The 19746-nt window shown below is 43.7% G+C and overlaps 1 protein-coding gene across 3 annotated transcripts in view; it reads right to left on the reverse strand.

Moving 5' to 3' along the window:
• The window catches only part of RIN2 (Ras and Rab interactor 2), a 36577-nt gene extending 17064 nt beyond the window's left edge, over window positions 1–19513 (reverse strand). Inside the window, exons 1-3 of one of the 3 annotated variants that reach the window (XM_079297800.1) lie at window positions 19378–19513; window positions 5922–6002; window positions 1931–2025 (exon numbers count right to left, since the gene is read on the reverse strand). In XM_079297800.1, the coding sequence (XP_079153926.1) occupies window positions 1931–2025; window positions 5922–5975 (149 nt within the window). In that variant the 5' untranslated portion in view covers window positions 5976–6002; window positions 19378–19513. Of the gene's footprint in view, window positions 1–1930; window positions 2026–5921; window positions 6003–6139; window positions 6188–19377 lie in introns of those variants that run through there. The other 2 variants (XM_079297801.1, XM_079297799.1) reach the window with 2 other exon arrangements.
• Between the last annotated feature and the right edge of the window lie 233 nt (window positions 19514–19746).

Raw genomic sequence — 19746 nt, forward strand, 5'->3', positions numbered from 1 at the left:
ATATAAATCTCAAAGTCACCACACAAGCACCAAAAACTCCCACACCACAATGCCAAGGTTGCAGATATGTAACTTCATTTTTCTGAATTCAGCTGAGAACTCTGCAACTGCTGCCTTTCCAGAACTGCTCTGTGGATACCTGCTAAGGTGGAAACAGACTGAGGAAAATGGACATTCCACTGAGCTCAAATTTTCCCAGGTGCAAACCCAAAGGTCATATCAAGACAGCAACTTCTGAACACCAGAACACACAGTAAGAAGAGCAAACTACCTTAATTGCCAAGATTAAATTAACTTCAAAGAAATAAAGTTATTACAGTAAACACAGCCTTGTGAGGTGTCTAATTTGAACAAGAACTCTGTAAAAACTTTGTTGAAATTACTATAATCTTGCTCTTCAGCTCTATAATAAAAAAAAGGTGTCAGTGCATAACTAAATTACATCATTTATACCAATTTTGATACAACTTCTTCCTTACATAGAAGCATGCAGCTCAGAATATTGTAGTCACAATAGGTTTGACTTTAGCTCATTTATTCTGACTTCATATTTCACATTATCACCTTGAAGTGACAGAAAATAATTTTTTTGATGGCTGTAATATTTTTCATGGCAATTGCATTATTCACCTTTTTATGTTAGGTTTACTTGACATATCTTAAACCAAAATATATTTTGCAGTCAAGATTAACAAGTTAAGATTAAAAATCCTTTTTAAAAAATGGGTAAAAACCTCAAGATCTGTAAAATGGGGAGGTTTAGCTGACTGTTTCCAGCTCAGTGCTTCCAGCAAGATTTTAGAATCAGTACACCTTAGCCTTTCCTGCACATGATGTATTCAAAGAAACAAGAAACCCTTTCTTAACTGAGAAGTAGCTGATGATCTCTGAAGTAAATTAGCTGAATTCACAAAATGAACAAACTATTCTTTCTACTCCTCTCAAAGAGCTGTGCTCTCAAAAGCTTTAAAAATTGAGTGATGTTCAACCAGGGCAATAGTCAAGGACTAAATTAGTTCAATTGTCTGACATTCTTTATCACTTGGGCAACAAAGCTGCTGCTGCTTAATATTTTTGCAAATAAGCTAAATGTGCTTTGTAGCAAGTTCTAGCACATTTCAAGAGAATTCATCGGAAGAAAAAGAGCTAAAAATCATGGATGCAATTCTAAAATCAATTTTCCACTTTTTAACTCACTGCTAGAAGAACAAAGCCCACCAGCTCCAGGGCTGGCCAGGAGCACCTACATTGGCTGCACTCCCCCTGCAACAACAAATACTTCTACTAAGTCCATAAATATGAATGTGTTCTGTTGTTAACACAAGTAAAATGCTTGTTAACACAACCAAAATATTGATTGTTCTCCAGATGTCAATTTAGCAGATGTTACTATTCAGGAAAAACCAAAATGCAGGGGTCCCATCCTGCCTACTTCAAGGTACAAGGTATAACTTTTTTTTTTTTTTAATGCCCAAGTTACTCATATATAAATTAACTTAAATACACAACCCACATATGCATCAGCTCCTAGCAGCCAATATTTTACTTCCTAACCTCAGAGCATAAATAAATGATGCTCTTGTATCTCAAATCTTCAAAGTGCCTCCTGAAGCAATGGACATTTTGTCTTTATGAAAGCAAAGCTGTGCCACAGACAATGGTAATAATATCATTAGTTTCCAGCTTTGGACATCCATCAGTATCCAAGGTTTTTAACAAGGAAGTAGGGGTGAAGCTCAGCTGCAATCAGAAGATATTAAGGCAAATATACCAAACAACAAAATTCCCTGGATCAAGAGCAATGATCCAAAAATCTTTTATGCTGCCAGGGAGACAAGTGCTAGGACATAAACCAGCCAAGAATAAACACAATGAAAACATTCCTGCCGTGGCAGATCCTCCAGAACCAGGAGATAAACACTGTCATCACCTCTGCCAATCTGCAGCTTCATCTTCCACTGTCAGATCTGGCTGCACCATCTCCTGTTTCAGTTCTCCGATTTCCGAGGCAATTGTGTCAATGAGCTGGGAAAACACAAAAACAGTGTGACATCAAGAGAGTGCAAGAGGCGTGGAAAAGAAGCCAGGGCAAGTTTAGTCACCAGAGATTACAAACTTTTCCTTTTTTTTGTAAAATTGCATCCTACTTGGACTTCCCCTTGCAAAGGAACAATTGAGGGTTGGGGCCACATATGGAGTTCTCAGAGGAAGAGTCTACTAAAACTAAATCCTGTTCTGTACCAGTGCAAAACCATCCAGTTTGGCTGGCAGCTAGCCTTTTAATTTCAATGGATTAAATGTGCAGCCTCTGTGTATTATACAATATCCTACAACAACTGAATTATTTAACTGTTCTCTTAGCATTTACCTTCTCAAAAAAAAAAAAAAAAAAAGTGACTGTAAGCCAGCATTATGATATGGTGGAGGGTGAAAGGCAATGAGGCCAGAAGGGAGTGGGTGGCTGCTTTCCACATCAGGTTTTGGATTCCACCTGAACACAACAAGTCAATTAAAAAAGAATTGCCTTGCAACCCTTCAGCTCAGGTAGAACAACCCTTTGTTGCAACAGACTTGAAATAAACACAGCAAGAGACAACTTTCAAAGGAAAACGGAACTGAAGTGGATGTTTACATTTTTCAGAAATCACTGTCAGTGTAAAACAGCATAAGTGAGCCCAAAAACTTAAAAAGCAATCAGAAGAAATCTGCTGGGGACTGTTTAGGTCTGTGAAATAAATACTACCATGCTATGCTATAGAAAGAGGAAGTATTTGGAAGTATGACATCTTCTCAGGTGGCTAATTAATCAGTATTTCTTAAAAAACAAAAATAAAATGAGATCTTACATAACATGATAAACCAGCTATTTTTATATGTAATGACTTTCCTTTGGAATTGATTTCCAATAAAGCACTGATCTGTAAATTCAAAAGACACTCCAGTATAACCACTGTAAACCCAAACAATAATTATGACTCAGGCAACATGAATTCACATAGCAGCCCAGTACAGTGTTGCCTAATCAAACCTATCCTAAACATGAGATTGCCAAACACCCATGTACTAACTGTTTCCATTCCTAGCATCCATGAACCAAATAATGAAATGCAAACATCTTAAACCACAGCTGACATCACTGCTGTGCACCAGGGAAAGCACCAGACACAGACAGTGCCTCTCCCAGAAGCCCAGCACATCTACAGCTCTCTCTTGACTCAAAGAGTTTGCTGTTCCCAAGAAGAAGACAGGTGGTTTTCATTTGATGTCTGTTCCCAGATATTTTTAGAAAAAAAGAAAAAAAAAAAAAGCCTGACAACTGAACTTCTGCTTTTTGTGTTGGAATGTCAAATAAGGTTGTGTACAGAGAATTAACAAAACTGCCATCATTCTGAGAAGGAACTGAGAGGGTCAGCCAAGATGAGCACTGCAGGATGTTCCCAAGCCCTGGGATTCACCAGGGCTCAGGAGGAAAAGGTAAGATGGGTGCTGCTACTCTGGCAAGGGCACAGGGGCTGAAGACAGAGATCAGTATCAGCCTGGACAAACAGCCCCAGCACTCAGCACTCCCCCTTCCTGCCAGCATCTCATTTTTCATTCTTTCTGGAGACCTGCATCCTCTTTGGCATCCCATCTTTTCCTTCCTGTTTTGATAAGCAGAACGTGGCAGCCCTCACAGAGAGCCCTGTGTGATGGGGTGGCCAGGAGCCAGAGAGGAGCCTGACTGGGAACTGCTTCTGGACTGGGACAAGCCTCTGAACACAATCCAGGACTGGAGACAAGGCTGCAGATCCTGGTTCTTCTGCACAGTGAGCCACCAACGCTCAGGGCCACTGACACTGTTCACTGCCTTACTCATCAGGAACAAACCTTTACCCCATGCTTGGGCTTGGAACAGGAAAGCTTCGCTGGTGTAAAAACTCTCTTCAGTTCAGTAAACACCAGAACATTGTGATGAGGAGGAGGACAATTCAGATACTCAGCCCCTTGCCTTACCAGAGACTCTCTCTGTAACCACTGGCAATCTATTCAGTCCCAGAATTATCCAAGACTAACCTCATCTTTGTCTCATTCTTACTGCATGCTGCCTCTGAAGAGACCACAGAATTTAGCCTCTAAAACTAGACTTCTGCTCTGAAATGGGGATAACACTGTTTTCCTTGTGTGCTAACAGTCAAAGAATAGCCATTAAAAAAATAAGAGACTGTTAGAAGCTGCAACAATGAGAACTACTTAAGAGCCAGAAAAAAAAAACGAAAGATAAAGTTGGAATTTCCCAACTGGTATTTGTCAGCGATTTTTCTGGCAAATGTTGCTGAGTATGGTAAGACACTTCCTTAAAAAGATTTAAGTGCCCTGAGAATCTGCCTACCAGCGTGGTAAAGGTTTCTTAGGCAACTGCAAATTAGCAAGCACAACGTGAGAGCCACATGCAAGTCCAGAGGAGAGCACTCTGAAGAACAGATTAGCAGGGATAAAAGGCCATTATCTTGGTTACTAAACACAGGCAGACAAGGCAAATTAAAATAACACTAACTCCAAAATCTAATGTGCCAAGTAAGCAAACAAATGCAACTGTTGTCACAATTCTGCTCACGTGGCAGAGGGAGGGAAAAATAAGGTGATTCCACTGTACAGACACAAGGTACCAGGTGCACTGCACACAGGCTGGGCATAGAGCTCCCAATGCCTCACTCTGTGCTCAGAACCATGGCACAACAGTGCAGCTTCCCAGGGATGGGGAGAGCTCTGGAAAAGCAGATTGGAGGCATCTGTTTCCCTGCAGCATGTCCTTAAGAGAATTTAGGACCTTAGCTGTCTAATTGACAATGCTTCTTGAAATTGCCTGGCAGACTGCATTTCTACCTATTTAGAGTGTATCCCCATCACCATGAACAAAACAGCTGCTCCAGCATCTATTTTCAACCTGAGAGTTACACAAGGAGATCCCCAAAGACTGCAGAAAATGACTGGCTGCTTGCTTACAGTCCCATCTGGCATCAGGATGGGAGTGCAAACCTTCAGCATACACCCAAGAGACAACCTAGAGATGTTTCTTTGGAAAATAGGGCTGTTCTCCCTGCTTGGCTGTGCAGTGCTGTCAGCAAGGCTGATGTCTGCACTCGTGAGTGAAGAGAGGCAGCTGAAGCTGGAGTGGCAGAACTGAGAGGTGGCTCCTGTCACTGCATGACCGGATATTTGCTGGGCTCTGAACTGCTGGGGAAGACAAAAGGAAAACACGATGGGACACTGAGCACTGACCCTTCAACTCCTAAAGATCGTCCTAAGGGAAACTGCTGCCCCAGGGGAAGAGAAAGAATGGAAACAGAAGCACCCCAAGATCGAAGGCATTAGCATCTTTCACTGGGAGAAGCTGCAGTAGGCCATGAACACCCTAAGGATACAATTCAGTGCTCAGAAGACCCGTAAATTTACTTTTTTTAAAGCAAAACCCTGCCCATCAAGGCAGCCATTGCCATTCTGGCAAGTAGTTTAGGACTCAGTCATCTTTTGAAAACAGCAGCCTGGCTTTTTGGGATGCCAATTGTTCTCAAAATAGGCAAGGAAGTTAAAGCCATTTTCAATCCAGTAATGGAAATCACAAACCACAACCTTAAGGGACACAAATACAGTTTATGAAGGCTCCAATAATTTTATGCCTGTTTATAATAAAGCTTATGTTCTCAGCATTAGCAGCAAAGAAAGCCCTGACCTATTTTACACAAAACATTCTATTCCACGTAGAGAAAAAATAAACATGTGAAATACTGGGGGGCAATCTAGTCAATGTAAAAAGAAATGCTCAGTGAGTACTTCCCACTTTACAGAAAAGGCTCACTATGTATCACAGGGAGTACTGCACATTCTGTGCTCCTTTCACATGAAGCTACATACTTTATGCTCTGTCTAAATATCCCATTTACCTTAAAGAAACTCCCTCTTTTGTCCACACAACGGGTTTTCATTGTCACAGACATCTTCCCTGAGCAGACTCCGCCGATCTCCTAGAAGCAGACACATATTTGTGATGGTTAGTCCAGTCTGTAGGAAATTCCTCTGCAATTCTAAGCCACAGAAACAGTCACAACAAGCCTTCTGCCAAGCCCTTTCCATCAACAACATCGTGCCGTTTATTTCCTACCAGAAATATCTCTTCAGTCCAATATTTTTCCATAAATTGCTTCCAAAACACAGTGCTACTCAGAGTTCTGTATCTCTCCCTTCTTTTCACAGCTGATCCTGTAGCTGTGACTAGATTTTAATGTGCTCATTAAAAAAGAACGCTAAAACATAATGATTGCTTTCTTTGTTTACTTGACCTCAGTCTGCAGTACAAACAGAACAAAATGTTAGATGTCATTACAATCCACTCTCAAATATTACAGTATTTACAGGAGGGATGGAGGGGAAAAAACAGTTTAAAATCACTCAGAAGGGAGAAAACACTCTGCCAGCAAAGTAAAAACCAAGGAAAAACAACAACAAAAAGCATTTTCTGCTGCCAGGTAAAAACCTGATTTTTACACCTACACCACACCAAACACACGCCTGCTTCTGCTTCCCTCTAATGCCTTAGGAATAAAAACTGACACAGGTAAGGAAGACCAAGGCAGGAGGAGCAGCTAAAATGAAAAAAAGGGTTAAATAAAAAACCCTGGCAAGCAAAAGCACATGAGAAAACTGAGAGGTACAAGCAGGGAAAAAGAAACATTTTAGTTTTAACATGTAGCAGGAAGCTTTAAATAGTTCTGCCCTGTTTCCAGAGGTCCCACCACAAGAGCTCTAGAAAAGGTTCTATTTTTCCACTTGGATTCTGGTTAAAAAGCAGCCATGCCAGGAGGCTCAGGAACATGCCTGTTTTCCAGGCAGGGTTTGCACACCTTGAAGGCTGAAAGAAAAATCTTGAATTCTGCATTGTTGTGAAAACCAAACACTAGGGGATGAGCAAGACAGAACAAAAAAACAGTGCTGGGAAAAAAAAGAAAAATAAAAAATTCCAACTTTCTTCCTAAATCAGAATATTTAAAGAATACACTCCTGGTGAAGCTCTAAGAATTGTGGAGTGTATTTCTTTACCTACAAGTGTGTCTAAATAACCTGACTGTACTAATCCCACAAGAGATGATGCTCAGTGAAGTGTGTGGTTTTGCAGGTGAGTTGAGTTCTGTCTCTTCATTTCCCACATACATAAGAGTACAGAGCAGTTCTTCCCCTCTAGGGAGCATAAGAAATTGTATTAAAAAAAAAAACCCAGTCTTCTTTAAATCAATTCTGGAAAGAAAATTCGCACCTGAGAGTGTTAAGGCAGAGGGAGACCCAAGAAACAAACAAGCAAAACAATTAGAACAAGCAAAAAATTTCCAAGGTGATCCTATTCCCTTGATGGCAACACCAAATTAAATGACACAGGGAAAAAACCCGGAGATTTTAAAGGAGTTACATCGGAGGGTTATGAGCAAGATCCTGCAGTTGTGTGTACATCTTTAGTCTCAGTCATGAATCACTCTATTTGCAAACAACCTCTTCACAGGAAATCTCATGGGTTTTAATTATTGATTTTTTTTTTCTCAATTTGACCACAAGGATGTCTGCATGCAATCCTATTACCAAAAAGACCATTCTGGGATTTCTACATCTCCACTCAAACATAGAGAGGAAGGAAAGCACACAAATACACAGGAGAAAGCTCAAATAACACCCACTGCTTATTTCACTTGGGAGAGGTTCTGCAGCTCTAAACTTCTATTACTGTCACTATTTGTACAACATCAGTGCTACCTGCAGAACCTGAACTCTGAGCCCTTCTCAGCTCCACACAGACACCTTTTGTGCTTACCACAGAAATTGCTGACAGCAAGCCTCCTTCCAGGAACACAGATACAACTGAGCACAGTATCACTTTGAAAATCTATCAAACGAGACCTTCAGTCTGCAAACTAGCACTGGTGCCAGGATCTGGCAGATCTCTCAGCTCAAATGTTGCATTGTGTTAACACAGCTGTATCCACAAGAAAAATGTGAGGGGATTATGTACAAAGAAATTCTAATTTCCATCATTCTTCTGGCTGCAGAAAGGGTTTAGTCTTTTTTTTTTTTTTTTTTTTTTTTTTAATTCAAGTAATGGAAGGGCACATTACTTTTAGAATAAAAGTACGACATACAGCAAAAATGGCAAGTCACTTTTTACACACTGGTGGATTTCTGTATTTTGCCAATTTACAGAGAGTTTAAAAAATACTTGAAAGTATTAAAAATCCCTCAGCATCCTTTTCCTTCAAGCACTCTTTATACTTTTATCTTTGCTAGCTGAACATAAAGTGTTTGTGTGAGCTGCTCCCCTGAAGAAAGCCTCTGGCATGATGTCAGTGAGTGCTTGGCAGTCAGTAATTGTGCTCCCCATGTAAAAACATCTTACAAAGACAGCCATTCCCTCCCAGCACAGGCAGAAGGGCCGAGCTGCTGCCATCTCTTCAGGAAACAATGGACTGCAAAGCAAACGCCCATAGCAGCACTCCCAGCTTTTCAAAGGCAATGAGGGCTCCCAGGTAAACTGCAGGGACGCTGCTCATCTCGCTTAACACAACAAGGCTGTCAAAGGACAGCAGCTCTGCCAGGACACACATGAGCCACCAAGCACCAGCCAGTGCTCAGCGAAGTGTCACCGGGACAGGCTGGACCTCCAGGGCTGCGATTAGATCGGGTTCCAGGGCTGCGAGCCAGTCTGTGCTTCAGTCATGGCATAATCATCAGCCTAAAGTGGGACCATCATGCCAGACTTACCCACCCATCTTCCTACATCTGCTTTCAGCCACTCATCACTCCTGCCTCAACTCATCTTTTGCCTGCAGGCTTATTTTTTCCTCTCGCTTCCAGATCCTATTTGCTGGCAGCCTTTTCTGAGACTAAAGGATAAAGAGGAGTTATGACTTTGAACTTGTTTTAGCACAGCATTCCCAGGAGAGGTTTTGGGCAGATCCACCGTCTCGCGTACCCACTCCTTTTATCTAAGAAGCCATAAATTCAGGAAGGAAAGGTGTGAAAATGCCATCTGCAAGGGTGGCCAGAGCAGCCACGGCATCACAGTTTCCAGCAGCAGCATGCACCATGCAGACACTGAAGCCAGCAAAGGCACTCCTGGGGCTCTGCAGAGTTCTGCTGCTGCACCCCTGCCCGAGCTGCTTCTTCCTCTCTCCCACCAAACAACCTCTTCCTGCCTGCTCCCATGGCATACTTTCCACATTACTGAAAAGGAATAAAACCCCAAGTCACTTCCTCTGGCACAGCATTTAGTCATGGAGGATACTGTCCAGTGACTTATAAGAGAGTGATTGTTTGTTGATACATTCATGTCTTGTTATGCCTCTGGAAATGTCAGAGAAGAGACTGACTTTGATTTGGATAACCTTTCAGAAGGTTTTTATTCTTCCCTAATTCCCTGGCCTAGATACCTCACAAAAACTAGTGTTTCTTGCAGTATTTCTGTCATTTCCAATGATTATTCCTGCAAAAACCACTCAATAATAAAAACTAAAATATTCACAAGTGTTTTCAAATGTCTTACCAAGTCTAACATAGAGCTGCACTTCCCGGAAGAAGCAAGAAAAAGTAATCGCTTTAATTACAATATTAGCTTCAGTCTAGAATCCATAGTGACACTTGAATGCAAAGGGACAGGGGGCTCAGAACCTGCATCCAGAGGGACATGGACAGGAAAAGCAGCTCTCCCCTGTGTTGGCAGAGCATTATGTGCATCAAAGCTTGTGCTCACTTTGCTCCATGCTTCCAGAAAAGCTTCAGCTGATTTCCAGTAAGAGCAACTTTTTCGATAAATTATTCTTCACACAATTCATTCCAAATTATTGCATTTGTTTACCTCAAGCAACACACAAATGGGAAAAAAAAAGGCAGACAGATGTAAAAATTGTTTGACCGTAAGAGTAAATACGAGACATGGATTGTGAGACAGAAAAGTGATCTTAAAAGAATGGCAAAAGCTGTAACTTTTTTAAAACCCTAAAAATCTTTCAGGCTCTTTACTACCACTACAAAAAAAGTTAAACAGTTTCTACACCATGAACAATGACAATAATATAGCTTCTTTTAATTCTAACACAATTGTACTTTTAGTTGTGTTTGTTGCATAACCAACAGACTTAATAGGTAATAAAATACCTCCTTAAAATAGCAAGCAATGGTTTCATTATTCCCTATGAAACGTTTTGCAAAGCAAACTGTTGTTCAGGAGGCAGTCAATGGAACCAACAAAAACATTTCCACTGATGGCCATAATTACTGGAATGAGTCTGGCACAGCACACTAAATGGTGTTTAAGATCAGGAGACCCTCAGGCTGATATTCCAAACTCCAATCAAAAGCGGGTGCTCCTCAGATTAATCAGGGAGCAAACATCCCTCTCTTTATTCCAGTGTTAACCTTGTGCTCAATTGTCCTCGGGATACATTAGAATGATAATATGCAAATTGTGCCACTAATTTAATGGTTGAGCTATTAACTAAGGAACTAGATTATCAGAAATGCATTGCACCGCTTAGCACCTTGTTTTTTGGAGAGCTCCCGTGAGAGCAGCTGCTCATTTCCAGCACAAAGGCTGCTCTTCCTCTGAGCCTAAGTAAAATAAATACAGAGCACTTTATTTCAGCTGAGTCCGTGGTAAAGGCTAACACCTGAATACCTTCATCAAAACTGCGAAGATGCAATCACCTGGGACACTCCTCAGTTTAGCCCTTAGCGTTAGTTAGCACAACTGTTAACTTATCTACCACTGGAAAAGCTTTAAACACACCCTGGGCAGCTCACTTAGTAAGTGATATTCATCCAAGTTTAAACCAATGGGGGGAAATTGCAGTGACTGAACCTGATTTTTCTCCCCCTAAAGCAAGTGCACCAAGAGTGTGAAGCCACTGAAAATGCTTGAAAGGATCCATTTCCACGCTGCCTGTTCGGTAATGCAAAGCAGCCCACACGCTGAACCACACCAGGTCAGCACCAAGTGACACTCCAGCTGCAGCAGTGGCTTTTGCTTTCTGTTCATGACAATTATATCTGCATGTCATTAGCTGTATTTGCACTGGTGCCTTCTGACCAAGAGGTTCATGCAATCCAACAGACTGTATGAGGAAGATCACATGCGAGTTTTTGTGGTTGCACTGTTTATTTTAAACAGCTGGACATCAGACATGATGGACAGTTTGCTTCTTTATTCACTCAGCACTCACTACTGCTTATTGAAGAATGCTGTTGATTGCTTCAAGAAGCAATTCTTGCAGCAATCTCCAGTGTGCTTCCCCACCCTCGGGGGTGCACAAACACTGCAAACCACGAACCTGAGCACCAAGCACAATATTTATTCCTCAATTAACAACAGATAATATTTCCACTAGAAAAACTTGACGCCTTCTGCAGCACCAGGGCACAGCAGCGCTCACCTGTGTTATGGAGAGGGAAAGGCAGTGCTGGGCTCCGAATGTGCCACTTGCTCCTGAGGCACACTGGCACTGGAATATCAACAGAGGCTGGAAAAAGCAGGCTGAGGCAGCACTGTGTGCCAGCACAGCAAGGACACAAGCACAGCACTCCCTGCCACTGTCCTGCCAGCTGTGCCACACTCACCATGGGGCTGGAATGCCTAGACAAAGTGCCTGCACTTATCTTGTCTTACCAGGAGGTTAAAAACCAAAACAAAACTGTTCTAGAAAATCCATGCACAACTTGGACCGTTTATGCCCTGAAATATTAAATTTTCTTTTTATTTTTTCATACAACTACTGAACTACTGCTTATCTGTGGGACTGGGGAAATGGAGAGATTCACCCTGGAGATGTTTTCTTTTTGAGGGACGAGAGAGTTCCAAATATTCAAGTATTTAGAATCTACAATTTAGTTTCTAAATATATGTTCACCAAACAAAAGTGAAAAATCAGTCATAAGACTCTGATAAACAGTGTTAAATGTTTCTTCTTCCATCTTATTTCTTTATGGAAAAAAAATATTAAATAGTTCAAAACAAGGTTATGACACACAGCAATGAAACCCAGGAAATTCAAAACTGATGACTGTTGAAATATCTGCCTCAAGTCAATTCCATTCTTCCTGTTTTCTATACATTCACCATGGGACTGGCAATGTCAGCCTCAGCCAAACTTCCTGGCTCGGGTCCCAGCCTGTGCAACTTCAAAGTCACAGGAAGGAGCACAGCTTCAAGCCTCTCCCAAGTCTTTTTCCACACTAGGAGGAATGAAGCTCCTCCCTAGGTGTTGGGATGAGCACTTTTCCTTCCTCTAACTTCATTTTGATCCTCCAGGTGAATGGGGGGGATCATCAAAACCAAACTTTCCTTGCTCAGCAGCATCAGCAGTCATGTCAAGACCCGTTCAATTAGAAGTAAAAAGTTTCTCCTTACTCACTAGATTAATGAGTTCATAGAAACTCCTAGCAGGGGAACTCCTGAAGAAAGAAGCGTGGGTGTCTAGTTCTTCTCTGGTAGTTTGCTTGTGTAAACAATTTGTTTTCTCTCTCCTGGGACCACACTGTGTTTTGAAATACGCTTTTTAGAAGGCAATAAACAATCTCATTGCTTGAAATGGTGAAACTGGGTCCAAGTACTGCCAAAAGCAGAGCATTCCAAACATATTGGTGACTCCAACATTTACTGCACTGGGTGAGAGAGAGATTGTTGGTGTCACCTTTTTCTTTCAGACCAGAACCAAATGCAATCAAACCCAGGAAGAAAGGCAGCAGTCAGGTGACAGGCTGCTCCCTAGGTTTAATTCTTGCTGACACACTGGTACCAAAAGATTCCCATGACTGCCAATAACAACAAGATTGCCATGATTGGCAACAAACATTGGCAACCACTGTGTATGGGGAGCTGCCACTAAGCGTAGTGAGATACATCTTATACTCAGTCCTTTCAAAAATAAAACAATTAATTGTTCAACAGCTACTGAATCCCATCACTCTCATTCTGCAGATAATAAAGAGGAAGCTGCCAATAGGTGAAAATACCTCTTAGATTACATAGCACAGTTTCAAGACTTAACACAGCATCAGTTTATTGCTTCTACATCTGGTGCCAGTTATTTTTATACAGCTTCTCTGTATAACTTCAACAACACGCAAAAAAAACCCCTTCCAGGTCTATCAACCACTCTTAAAATAAACACCAACAGTCCATCTCTGTCTTCTGTACCTCAGCTATGACATATCCCTGCACAAACACGAACCCATGTCCCTGGGGAGTCACAAATCTCTTGAGTAACTTGACCTGCCGTGACTGAGCTAGGGGAACTCAGCCCAGCCCTAAAATTCATCTTTTTGTTCCCAGTCAGTCTGCCTTTGTTCCAAACCCACAGCTCCAAAGGGCAAATCGAGGAGAAAACAAAACGTTTTCCACAGTTTGTGGAGCATGACCTCGAGTGGCCAGGACTGCATTCCTGCTTCTTTTCCTACCTGCAAACTCCTATTCCTGCACACTGGAGAAGGAGAACATGAACAATGGCCAGCAAGGAGCTGCAATCAGCCTCCCCCTCTGCTCTCTCCATCCTTAGATTAAGCTTCCAGCCACTGCTCCTGTGCACACGGGCTACCCCCGTGCCACCAGCACTGCAGAATTCTGCACAGGACCTCCTTGTTTGAAACCTGCATGTTCACTGAACCTCTGGCAATTTCTGATTGTTAACTGCTTGATAGAAATGGATTCCAAGCCCAGCAGCACTTTCAAACAGCTGTCATGTCTCTTAGCACCTGGCCACACAAAAGCACCTCCCTCCAACCTCCTAAAACCTCCTATTTAAAAGGCTGAATTTAGACATGGCTCTCAGGGTGCCATACTAAAAAGGAGAGAAAAAGTAGCTGCATCCTCCAGCTCACTGTGGGGTAGTAAAGCCGTAGTTCCCTGTGACATGGCAAACAGAAGGGCCCAGGAAGGTGCCAAGTGTGTGTGTCAGGAGAGAACATCACTCCAGCAAGGATCAAATCCCTGTGCACACAGGAACACACAGCAAGGATCAAATCACACAGCATCCAGCTAAAACACTTCTCTGGCTTCCAGAGCTGTTGCAAACAGCTATCATGGTGTATCACCATGAGTTATAGCTAACATATGCCCAGGCATTCATGAAATACCAAGGGATGAAAAAATATTTTTCATATAAAGATCAAGAAATGAACCTGTGCTATAACAAACCAAATATTTACTTTGGCAGATCATATCTTCTAGCAAAAAACTTTGCAATAAAGTTAAACATTTAAAGAGACATACTGCAAAACAGATGCTGGAAATATCTTTGTAGTGCTTCCTGCCAAAGTGGAGGAACAGTGCATCTATCAGTGCAACAAACATGAACCAAGAATTTTTATGGAACTGCTAAATAGAAGCTTTGAACTATCCAGAGGAAAGATGGCTGCTTGCTTGATGGTGAACTCATTTCTTCCTCTGCTAAAAATTCCAAGCTAAACAGTTTGCAGACCATACACTACATAAATGAAGAACACCAACACAAGTTAGAACCGAGCATTTCTAACTCCCCAAAGACAATTTCCTCAAGTTCCAGTTACTTAAAAGCAGCAATACTTCAGCAGCAATTCCCAGATCCAACACACACTCAGAGAAACACTTCAGGATGAGTTTTACTGCACCTACTGTCTAAGTCAATCGAGTTCAAGTTACCAACACATTTTGTACTTCCACCTTCCAAAACAATCATCACTTTAACAGCTGTATGTAGGCAGATCTAGTAAAACCAAAGTAAAAATGCAGGGATATGCTGTGGTACTGATGCATACACAGTTTAACCTAGAGCAGCCTAAAGGTTCCCAGCCATGCTTTCAGACAGTTGTGGCCCTTAGCAAACACACCACATGAACCCTGCTTCCTTCTCCCAAGATATTCAGTGTCCAAAGTCTGATTTCTATTCATGCATTAACTATCAAGAACACTGTAAATTATTCTTTTTTTAAATCCCCAGCTGTAGCTAAAATAGCTTATTACAACATTTACTGAGGGCTGACATTTGACAGTTGCCAATATCTAACTGCTTTCCTAAGAAATGACAGTCTCAGCAAGTTATGCAGCATAAAGCATGCCAAGGCCCCAGCTGGCACAAGGATGCATGTTTATTTTTGTGAAGATTATGGTTTGGGTTTGTGGCTGCATTGAAAAGAAAAAAAAGATCAGTTTAAAAACTTAGCTGGGGAATTCAAAATGGCCTGTACTGAGGCTTGGGATGCCTGCTGCCAGTTCTGCTACATATCCACGGTCAAGTTAAGAAAGGAATGTCAGCATATGCAATGCACAACATGCATGAAAGCAAAACCAGCCAGGTTTTGGGTTATTTTCACATTGCAAGTGTGTATGTTTCAGCAAAGTCAGCACTGAGGAGCCCTGGAGTTCATTCCTGGGAAGCAGAGATTTGTATTTAGCAAATGTAAGTATAAAGTCAAAAGCATAATTTTTGATTTAAAAAAAAAAAACAAAGTGCATAAGAACCATTTAAAAGCCAGAAGAGTGTCTGGCTATTGTGGTTTCTTCCTTTTCCTGTACAAGCCACTTGTGAGACCTTGTTTAGAGCACTGTATTTAGTCCTGGGCATCTGGCCAGATGGCAGTCACATTCTGGAGCTGGTGGAGTGAGGAAAAAATCGTTTTGGGGTATTTCTGAGAAAGCTCCCTCAGAAAAGAGTTGTGTCTCCTTCAAGCATGTATACCTGAGGCTGGGGAGGTGATTTAATATCTCTCACCAGAGCCACTCTGCAGTGCTCTGTTGGCTGTCATGGAGCAACAGCAATTTGCAGCAAAAGCTTTGTCCTTTAGTTTCTGAATACTGCACAAAAGGATCCAGTGCTTTCAGACTTTTCAGGACTCAGAAACACAACACCTGCTTATGTGCAAAGCAGGGCTTTTACTCTTCAAAGACATGTTATAGATAAGACCTCTTCCAAGAACATTCATTTACAAGGCTGTCTTGAAAACCCTGTTCCAAGATTAGGAGGAAAATTCCCTTTTCTCATCCTACCCTCTCATTACACACAGTGTTCACAGACCAGAATCCTTCATTACCTGTTTTCTCACACAACACCCAACACAAATGGCTGCACTAATTCCAAAGAGTATGTGATGATTACATGTCACAAAATACTGTTATTCCTGCCAGAGGACGGGTAGGACTCCAGGAATTCCCTTTTGCTACTTCCACTCTACCATGGTGAGATCCCCATACTCCTCTCCCACATTCATGCTGATGGCAGAATCCTTACCAGCTCCAAAGGAAACACTATAGCATTAATGCACAACCATTCCCAACTGAGATAATTGTCTAGATCAAAATTTCCAAAAAACAAGAATGAACCTAATGACAGAACATGAGTACAGCTCCACAATTTCTTTTCCTTTATGTGTAATTTTGATCTGCTGATCTGAAGGCAGAAATACAGCTTTAGCCATTCAAAAAAAAATTTTCAATTTTACTTAGAAAAGTAAACAATAGGTTCTATGTATGCAGGCTCATAAAATCCATATAAGGCAACCAAAAGTTACATAGATAGGTCTGATTCAGCACTCACAACAACATAAATTCAGAAGCTACTCCCCTGAAGTCAATAAAGCATAAAGCATACTGTCAACAGAGCAGAACTAGGGCCACCCTCTTTTGACTAGAGAATGATCCTGCTACATTATCCAGCACAACAGCCCGGTGAGAGCTGTGCTTCCACACTGCTCAAACCTCTGCCTGGCCAGTCACATCATCAGCTGGAACAGGGGATGGGGAAAAGCAGGCAGCCACCGACTGCTGGGTGCCCCTGGCAGCTCCTTCACCACCTTCCAGCTCTGCAGAAGCCTTGTAGAACAAGGAGGCAGAGAAAGGACTGTGTTTGCCTTGGTCTAAGCACACAAAGGGTCCTTGAAGCCAAATAAACACAGGCTGGGTAATGGCACAGCATATCTCCCCTGCCAGGTAAGGATCACACACGGCCCAGACCAAAATCAGGAGCAGACCACAGAAACACTTCAGACTCTGCAGCAAGAATGCAAAGCAGCAGCAGCTGTCCTTCCACAAACCAAACATGTCATGGCTCACAGCAGCTGAGACAAAGAGAATTCCATGTCCCTGCCAGCTCCTTCTCCTTGTCCTGCTCTAGCTGCAAATGCTCAGGACTCCTGAATACGTATGGCAAGGTGAACCAGAGCACCTCAGCACAGGGAACTGCAGACTATCAGCTACCAGCAATGTCCACAGCAGTCCTACTCTGCATCCTCTAGCTGCCTGTAATGTGCTCCATAAGAAGACATGGGATAACTGTATTGCATTAACTGTCTTGATGCAGCATTTAAAGTGTCAGGAGAAATTTATTTTCAGTGTTCTGAAGTAAGACATGTATTGGAAAAATAGAGCATCATACCCATCTAATTCATACTACATCATCTCTGTGTCTTGCTAGACAGTGATTCAGTTTAATGCAGGGTACTGAATATTCAGTTTCACTCCCAACCCCTCTCCTGATAGGCACTACCAATTAAATGATAAGTGACTTCTGTGCATGCCCTCTTCTAAGTGCCAATTAAGGCAAAACCTGTACAATGACCCAAACAAAAAGGAAGGTAACTGGCACCCTGACTCTGCCCAGCATTGTCTCCACAGCAACTCTGCACTGAGCAATTTTAGAGGGTTTTTTTTTGACACATCTTGAGAAATCTCCAGTTGCACATTAGAGGTACCTAAAGCCTCTTACTCTCTTAAACCTCTTTACTCTGGAGATCTGTATGGTATGCCAAGTATTTATTACAGCCACAGGCAAGAGCTACACAACCACAGAGCCTGCAATACATTTGACCACAGAACCAGTTTTCTATGTATTGCTCCACCTGTGTTAGAAATTACCTTGTGTCAGCTGCTCCTTTTTCTGCTCCTAATGCAGAGTCTCTGGGAGATCCTACAGCAACAATAAACTGTGGCTGTGGTTTACCGAGACGTTAAGAAAAGACCCGAGTCCATATCTACTTGATACAGTAGCTCCATCAATCCCCTGCTGCTGATGGCAGATGAATTACCTCGCTTATCGCTGCGCTGTCACAGCCACGTTATTCTTGCACCAACAGCAGCTCTTTAACTGCTATAGGAACGGCGCTGCTCTTTTCTTTTTCAAGGCACTAGGTCCCTTCTGAAAGAAATGTAGTCATCCTGCTGTTCATTCAGTCTCTCGGTAAGCACTGCTTGAACTAGCTTTAAAAACAACTGAAAAATGCCCCGATAGTTAAGCAGAAGAGCCAGTCCAGACCAAGAGCAAGAGGAGCCCGGTCCTGTCAGCTACACACCAGAACACCTGCCCAGCTGCCCACTCACCACAGGAACAGTTTCACAAAGACACCACAACCACTTTCCCAGAGGCGGGGTGAGAGACACGGAGCCGGCCGGGAGAGCAGCAGGGTGACAGAGTGATCCAGCAGGGTCACCCCCAAGACACTGCATCCAGCTGTGCCAGCAGCGTGGGCTGCCAGCAGACCCCTGGCCACAGCAGCCTGGTGCCACCTCCTCCTGCTGACCTAATGAAATGGCCGAGTGCTGAGGAATCCCACGGGACTTCTGGAGCTGAACGAAGCTGACCAACCGTAATACAGATCTGGCCTGAGGAAAGTGAAGGGCTTGGGTGCATGGCTCTACTGGCAAACTTTCACCACAACAAAGCACAGAATTACTCATGGAACCAGCGCAGACACAGCAGAACTAAACACAGAGCTGCTGTGGAGCAGCAGTCACGGCTGCTGAGCCCTTGCCTTTCCGAGCACTGCCCTATTCACCCCCGGGCTGTCTGCTGTCATGCAAATACCTGGTGGGAATTCTGTTCTGCTCACTCCTCATCAACTCAGCTGGGCTGGCAAAGGCACATAAAGCCGTTCCTTACTCAATAAGGCTTTTTGGGAAATCAGCGAATACAACAAACGAGAGGTGAATAGCCTGGAAAGACGGGAAGGTGAGCTCACAAAGTATACCATCACAGCGTATACCATCTGTTCCTCTACCCCTACCGAATCACACCTGATCGATCTACAGCAAACATTGACGCGATATTTACAAGTAAACATGGCAGAGGAGGACGCAGCCAGCCACAGCCCGCACCCGCGTGTCGGGCCCCGCCTGAGGCGGCACGGGGAGCGTGCCCGGACCGAGGGCTGCCCGCAGCGCTCCCCTCAGCCCGAGGGACACCGGCAGGCTCCGGGCCGGCCCCCTCGGCTGGGAAAGGGGCAGAGCCTGCGGAGGGCGAGGCGAGAACAACGCTGCCCCGCGGCAGCGCCGGCTGCCGGGGCTCGGCTGGGCCCGGCCCTCCCGCTCCCGCGGCGCTTTCCCGGGGCCGCTTTCCATCGAGCCCCGCGACCCCGCGCTGCCGGCGCCTCTCCCCCACTCACCTCGCTCCGCTTCGCCTCGCCGGGCAGGCAGTCGGAGCCGCCCCGGCCGGCCGGGCCGGGCGGAGGCGCGGGGAGGAGCCGCCTGTGCGCCGCCGCTCCGCCGCCGCCGGGCCCGCACCGCGCAGGCGCCGCTCCCGCCCCGGGGCGCCGGGCCGGGGCCGTGGGGGCACCGGGGCCGTGAGGGCACCGGGACCCTCGCCACGGGTGCAGTTCAGTCACTCGGCGCAAAGAAATAAACGGGTTAACACTCACAGCCTGGGCGCTGTTAGGTGCGTGTTTCCGCAGCTCTTTCCATGTATATTTCAGTGTAAGTTACCTCAGTAACAAAAC

This window comes from Erithacus rubecula (genome assembly GCF_903797595.1).
Source record: "Erithacus rubecula genome assembly, chromosome: 2".
Classification (NCBI taxonomy): Eukaryota; Metazoa; Chordata; class Aves; order Passeriformes; family Muscicapidae; genus Erithacus; species Erithacus rubecula.